The following is a 6,000-nucleotide window of genomic DNA, read 5'->3' on the forward strand; positions in this document are numbered from 1 at the left end:
AAAACATCCTCCCAGCTACACCGCTGAGCCCTCCCCGCTTCTGAATTTAATGTTTCTACAAAATCACCCCTTATTCTTCTGAACTCCAGGGAATCTGGGGCCTAGTCCCTTGGTGGGACACTCCCTTCACCTCAGGAATCAGTCCAGTGAACCATCAGTGCATTCCTGGTCAGGCAAGCATGTCCTTCCTTCAGTATGGAGACCATGAATAGGGAGGGAATAGAGGGATACAGACTGAGTAAGGGCAGAAGGTTTCTTTTAGTTTGGTTAGGGGATCATGAACGGCACAGGCTTGGAGGGCCGAAGGGCCTGTTCCTGTGCTGTACTCTTCTTTGTTCTTGTTTTTTTTATTAATTCATGGGACATGGCTGGCCAGCATTTATTGCCCATCCCTCGTTGCCCTTGGTGGGCAGTTGAGAGGCAACCACATTGCTGTGGCTCTGGAGTCACATGTAGGCCAGACCGGGTAAGGACAACAGATTTCCTTCCCTAAAGGACATTAGCGAACCGGATGGGTTTTTCCGACATTGGTTTCATGGTCATCAGTAGATTCTTAATTCCAGATTTTTAAAATTGAAATCAAATTTTACTATCTGCCGTGGTGGGATTCGAACCCGGGTCGCCAGAACATTAGCTGAGTTTCTGGATTAATAGTCGAGCAGTAATACCACTAGGCCATCGCCTCCTTCATTGTTCAAAACACAGTAGCCCATCGCCCTGTTTAATTGTGTTTCTTTATCATATGACCTGAGCTGTTGAAAGGTGCTATATAAACGCAGAACTTTATTTACAAGCTTTCTTGTCCTGTTGATCTGACCCTGCAGGTGGCGAGAGCGGGTATAATATCCCCACGGTGACGCCCTGCCCTGAAGTGGCAAAATATGTCAAATCCTCGGCGGCTAAGCTGATCAAAGAGCACCCGCGTGACATGGAAGGAGTTGCCAAGCGACAGTTGTGTGACGCTTACATGTATCTGTACGAGAACCCGCGGATGGCTGTGTACAAGTGAACCCCCCCCCCCTCCCCCACACCCTCCTCCCTGACAATGGTGACTTGCAGAGCTCAGGCGGAGGAGGGGGCAGGGAGCTTGCTTTAGAAGAAGAACAAGTTAAGACGACCATCCACCATTGGGTGACCACAAAGAGTCAGAGATGCTCACCAGGGTCAGCTGAGTCTGGCACTGAGTGACACTGAGGGAGATTAGACGGTAGAGGGTCGAGCAAGGCTTTGAGTGGACTAGAGGCTGATGGAGACCCCCCCCCCCTCCCCCCCTGCTACCCTGTTATTTACTCTGCTTTCCTCTGGACCCCTGCCACAGGGTTTGATGTGTGATTAGGCGACCTGGTCAAAGTGAAGCAGACCCCGAGTCTCGGTAACGTTCTCTCCTCCATCACGAAGTTAGGAGTCGCACTTGTACATTCTGATTTCTGCTTCACGCCTCAGGCTTGCTGTAAACATTTGTGGCCACCCCCCAATTTTGATGACACTTTTCTAATTAATTTGTGGAATGTGGACGTCGTACCGTTTGTTACCCATTGCCCTCGCGGTATTGGCTGTTGTATTCCAGAAAGGAAAAGGATAGAACCGGAGCCAATCTTTACGCATTTCTATGAGCAAGGGACCCGGGTTCGATTCCCGGCTTGGGTCACTGTCTGAGTGGAGTTTGCACGTTCTCCCCGTGTCTTTGTGGGTTTCCTCCCACAGTCCAAAGATGTGCGGGTTAGGTGCATTGGCCATGCTAAAATTGCCCCTTAGTGTCCTGGGATGCGTAGGTTACAGGGATTAACAATTAAATATGTGGGGTTACCGGAGTAGGGCCTGGGTGGGATTGTTGTTGGTGCAGACTCGATGGGTCGAATGGCCTCCTTCTGCACTGTAGCATTTCTAGGTGTTACATGTATTTACAGAGTTGCACCTTACAAGCGTATACCTCCGAACCCAACAGCCATAGTTTCCTCTGCTCCTACTTATAGGAGCATCAGGGAATCCCCACTCAATGGCCGCTACCTAAAGACAACAAAATACTCAATTAGCATTCAATTAACCGGGTAAATCGCTTTCCGGATTAATTAATTATACCCACTCTTGCCAACTGCAATCCATAGTGAAGAAGCTCCCACAATGTCATTAGGAAGGGAGTTCAGGGATTTTGACACAACAATGTTGAACAAATGCCCAAGAAATAGGGGATCGAGACACAAGGTACCTATCTTTGCTTTCTTCTGCCGCTCATTCTGCACATGTATGCTAGCTGCATCTAATTCCCTGCTACGGTGCAGGGAACTATCTTTCCAGCGGCCGTTTCTGTTCAGGCTAGCTGGAAACATTTCCCAAGCTGGTGATTCTTCAGATTTGCTGTTTTGTTTCTCACTTCCTGTTATTGAGTTTTGTCAGATTTGTATTGGCAAAATACTTTTATCTTTATAAATAAAAACAGTGTATCTAATTTTACATTTTTGTGGGGTTTGTTGCAAGGACAAACTATTTGAAATTGGCTTCAGGTCACTGGTTTGATTCTCAGACTGGTTCCAGCACAGCGGAAAGTCATGCAGTACATCCCGGTTCTGTCCTGGATCAAGCTACCCAGTGACACTCGCTGACGTTTACCCACTAGCCCTGCAAATCTCTCCTCCCCGGGTAATCATCCAATTCCGTTTTGAAAGCCTCAGCTGATCCAGCTTCCACCACTGTCTCAGGCAGCACAGTAAGAGTTTTAACAACACCAGGTTAAAGTCCAACAGGTTTATTTGGTAGCAAATATCATTAGCTTTCGGAGCGCTGCTCCTTCATCAGATTTCCACTCCATCTGACGGAGGAGCAGCGCTCCGAAAGCCAATGGTATTTGCAACCAAATAAACCTGTTGGACTTTAACCTGGTGTTGTTAAAACTCTTACAGGCAGCACCCTCCAAATCCTAACCGCTCACTGTGTCAAAAGGTTTCTTTCCTCGTATCTCCATTGCTTCCTTTGCCAGTTGCCTTAAATCTGTGCTCTCTCGTTCTCGATCCTTTCTCCAATGGGAACAGTTTCTCCCTACCTACTCTGTCCAGTCTCCTCATGATTTTGAACATCTCGATCAGATCTCCTTTCAACCTTCTCTAAGGAGAACAGTCCCAGCTCCTCCAAACTATCTGCATAATTGAAGTTCCTCCATGTCTAGAACCATTCTTTGGATCTCCAATACCTTCATATCCTTCCTAAGGTGTGGTGCCCAGACCTGGATGGACCTGCCAGTATTTTACGACCTCGCTGCCCAAGGCTCGTAAGATCCCACCCAAGGCCAACGGGGAATGCTGTTCTGTGAGCCTTTGTCACCCCGATTCTGGGGCGGGCGTTGCCGGTAAAATTCCAGCCAATAAATCCAGATGAACTAAATTGCTATTTTACACAGGTTAAACATAACCCTTACCTTTTATACCCCACCCACCCGAAAGCCCTCATTCCCTCTCATCTCCCCATCACTTACTTTCCCCCACCGGGTTTGACACCATCCAGGACAAAGTAGCCCCCATGATTGCTACCCCTACCACAAACATTCAATCCCTCCACCACCAACACACAGTGGCAGCTGTGTACCATCTACAAGATGCAATGCAGGAACTCATCAAGGTTCCTTAGGCAGCACCTTCCAAACCCAAGACCATCTAAAAGGACAAGGGCAGCAGATACCTGCGAACACCACCACTTGCAGGTTCCCCTCTACCCTCACCCCCTCTCCCTTATCATAGAATCATAGAAACCCTACAGTACAGAAAGAGGCCATTCGGCCCATCGAGTCTGCACCGACCACAATCCCACCCAGGCCCTAACCCCATATCCCTATATATTTTACCCTCTAATGTACGCATCCCAAGACACTAAGGGGCAATTTTAGGATGGCCAATCAACCTAACCCGCACATCTTTGGACTGTGGGAGGAAACCGGAGCACCCGGAGGAAACCCACGCAGACACGAGGAGAATGTGCAAACTCCACACAGTGACCCAAGCCGGGAATCGAACCCAGGTCTCTGGAGCTGTGAAGCAGCAGTGCTAACCACTGTGCTACCGTGCCGCCCCTTATCTCTCCCTCTCTTCCCCCCCCCCCTTTTCGCCTTTGCTTCCTTTTCCTCTCTCTCCTTTTTCACCCTCTCTTCCCTTCTCCTCCCTTTCACTCTCTTACGCCACTTTCTCTCCTTCACCTCCACCCAACTCTGACATCCCTGCCTCTCCCCTGTATTTTACTATTTTACACAGTATGGGCATTACTGGCTGGGCCAGCGTTTATTGCCCATCCCTAGTTGCCCTTGGGAAGGTGGTGGTGAGCTGCCGCCTTGAAATACTGCAGTTTATGTGCTGTAGGTACACCCTCAGTACTGTTAGGGAGGGAGTTACAGGAGTTTGACCCAGCGACAGTGAAGGAACAGTGATATATTTCCACGTCAGGTTGGTGAGTGGCTTGGAGGGGAACCTCCAGATTGTGGTGTTCCCAGGTATCTGCTGCCCTTGTCCTTTTAGATGGTCTTGGGTTTGGAAGGTGCTGCCTAAGGAACCTTGATGAGTTCCTGCAATGCATCTTGTAGATGGTACACACAGCTGCCACTGTGTGTTGGTGGTGGAGGGATTGAATGTTTGTGGTAGGGGTAGCAATCATGGGGGCTACTTTGTCCTGGATGGTGTCAAGCTTCTTGAGTGTTACTGGTGCTGCACCCATCCAGGCAAGTAGATGGTAGACAAGCTTGGGGAGGGGGGGTGGGGGGGGAGGGGAGCGGGTGGAGGGAAGGGTGGTGTGGAGGGGGCAGGGGGGGTGGTTAGGAGGTGTGTTACTCACCTCAGGGTTCCCAGCCTCTGACCTGTTCTTGCAGTAACAGTATTCCACAGTATTTATATGGCTGGTCCAGTTCTGGTCAACGGTAACCCCCAGGATGTCAATCCTGTGGCAGCACAGTGGTTGGCATTGCTGCCTCACAGTGCCAGGGACCTGGGTTTGATTCCGGCCTTGGGTCACTGTCTGTGTGGAGTTTGCACGTTCTCCCTGTGCCTGCGTGGGGTTTCCTCCGGGTGCTCCGGTTTCCTCCCACAGTCCAAAGATGTGCGGGTTAGGTGGATTAATCATGCTAAGTTGCCCCTTAGTGTCCAAAGTTGTGTAGGTTAAGTGAATTAGCCATCTTAAATGTTTGGGTTTATGGGGATGGGGAGTGGTGGGCCTGGATAAGATGCTCTTTTGATGGGGCGTTGCTGACTCGATGGGCCAAATGGCTTCCTTCTGCACTGTAGAGATTCTAGGGATAGTATGTGAGTGAGCAATGGTAATGCCTTTGACTGTCAAGGAGCAATGGTTAAATTCTCTTATTGGTGATGGTCATTGCTTGGCATTTGTGTGACGCGAATGTTATTTGCCACTTGTCAGCCCGAGCCTGGACATTGTCCAGATCTTGTTGCATTTGAACATGAACTGCTTCAGTATCTGAGGAGTCACGAATGGTGCTGAACATTGTGCAATCATCGGCGAACATCTCAACTTCTGACCTTATGATGGAGAGAAGGTCATTGATGAAGCTGCTGAAGATGGTTGGGCTGAGGACACGACCCTGAGGGACTCCTGCAGAGATGTCCTGGAGCTGAGATGACTGACCCTCCACAACCATCATCCTATGTACCAGGTATGACTCCAACCAGCGGAGAGTTTGCCCCTGATACCCACTGACTCCAGTTTTGCTAGGGCTCCTTGATGCCACACTCAGTCAAATGCTGCCTTGATGTCAAGGGCTGTCACTCTCACCTCACCTCTGGAATTCAGCTCTTTTGTCCATGTTTGAACCAAGGCTGTAATGAGGTCAGGAGCTGAGTGACCCTGGCCAAACCCAAACTGGGCGTCACTGAGCAGGTTATTGCTGAGCAGGTGCTTAGGGAATAAGTGAATTGGGAATATATCGCTGATCCTTCATCACCGCTGTGTCAACAGCCAGGAACTTCCCAATAGCACCATGGATGAAGGGCCAAATGGCCTCCTCCTGCTCCT

The 6,000-nt window shown here is 49.6% G+C and overlaps 1 protein-coding gene across 2 annotated transcripts in view; it reads left to right on the forward strand.

Moving 5' to 3' along the window:
- Window positions 1-2,450, forward strand: part of cyldl (cylindromatosis (turban tumor syndrome), like) — a 48,111-nt gene extending 45,661 nt beyond the window's left edge. Inside the window, exon 15 of one of the 2 annotated variants that reach the window (XM_078231012.1) lies at window positions 825-2,450. In XM_078231012.1, coding sequence (XP_078087138.1) covers window positions 825-1,009 — 185 coding nt within the window. In that variant the 3' untranslated portion in view covers window positions 1,010-2,450. The remainder of the gene's footprint in view (window positions 1-824) is intronic. The other variant, XM_078231017.1, reaches the window with a different exon arrangement.
- The last annotated feature ends 3,550 nt before the right edge of the window (window positions 2,451-6,000 follow it).

This window comes from Mustelus asterias, chromosome 2, assembly GCF_964213995.1.
Source record: "Mustelus asterias chromosome 2, sMusAst1.hap1.1, whole genome shotgun sequence".
Taxonomy (NCBI): domain Eukaryota; kingdom Metazoa; phylum Chordata; class Chondrichthyes; order Carcharhiniformes; family Triakidae; genus Mustelus; species Mustelus asterias.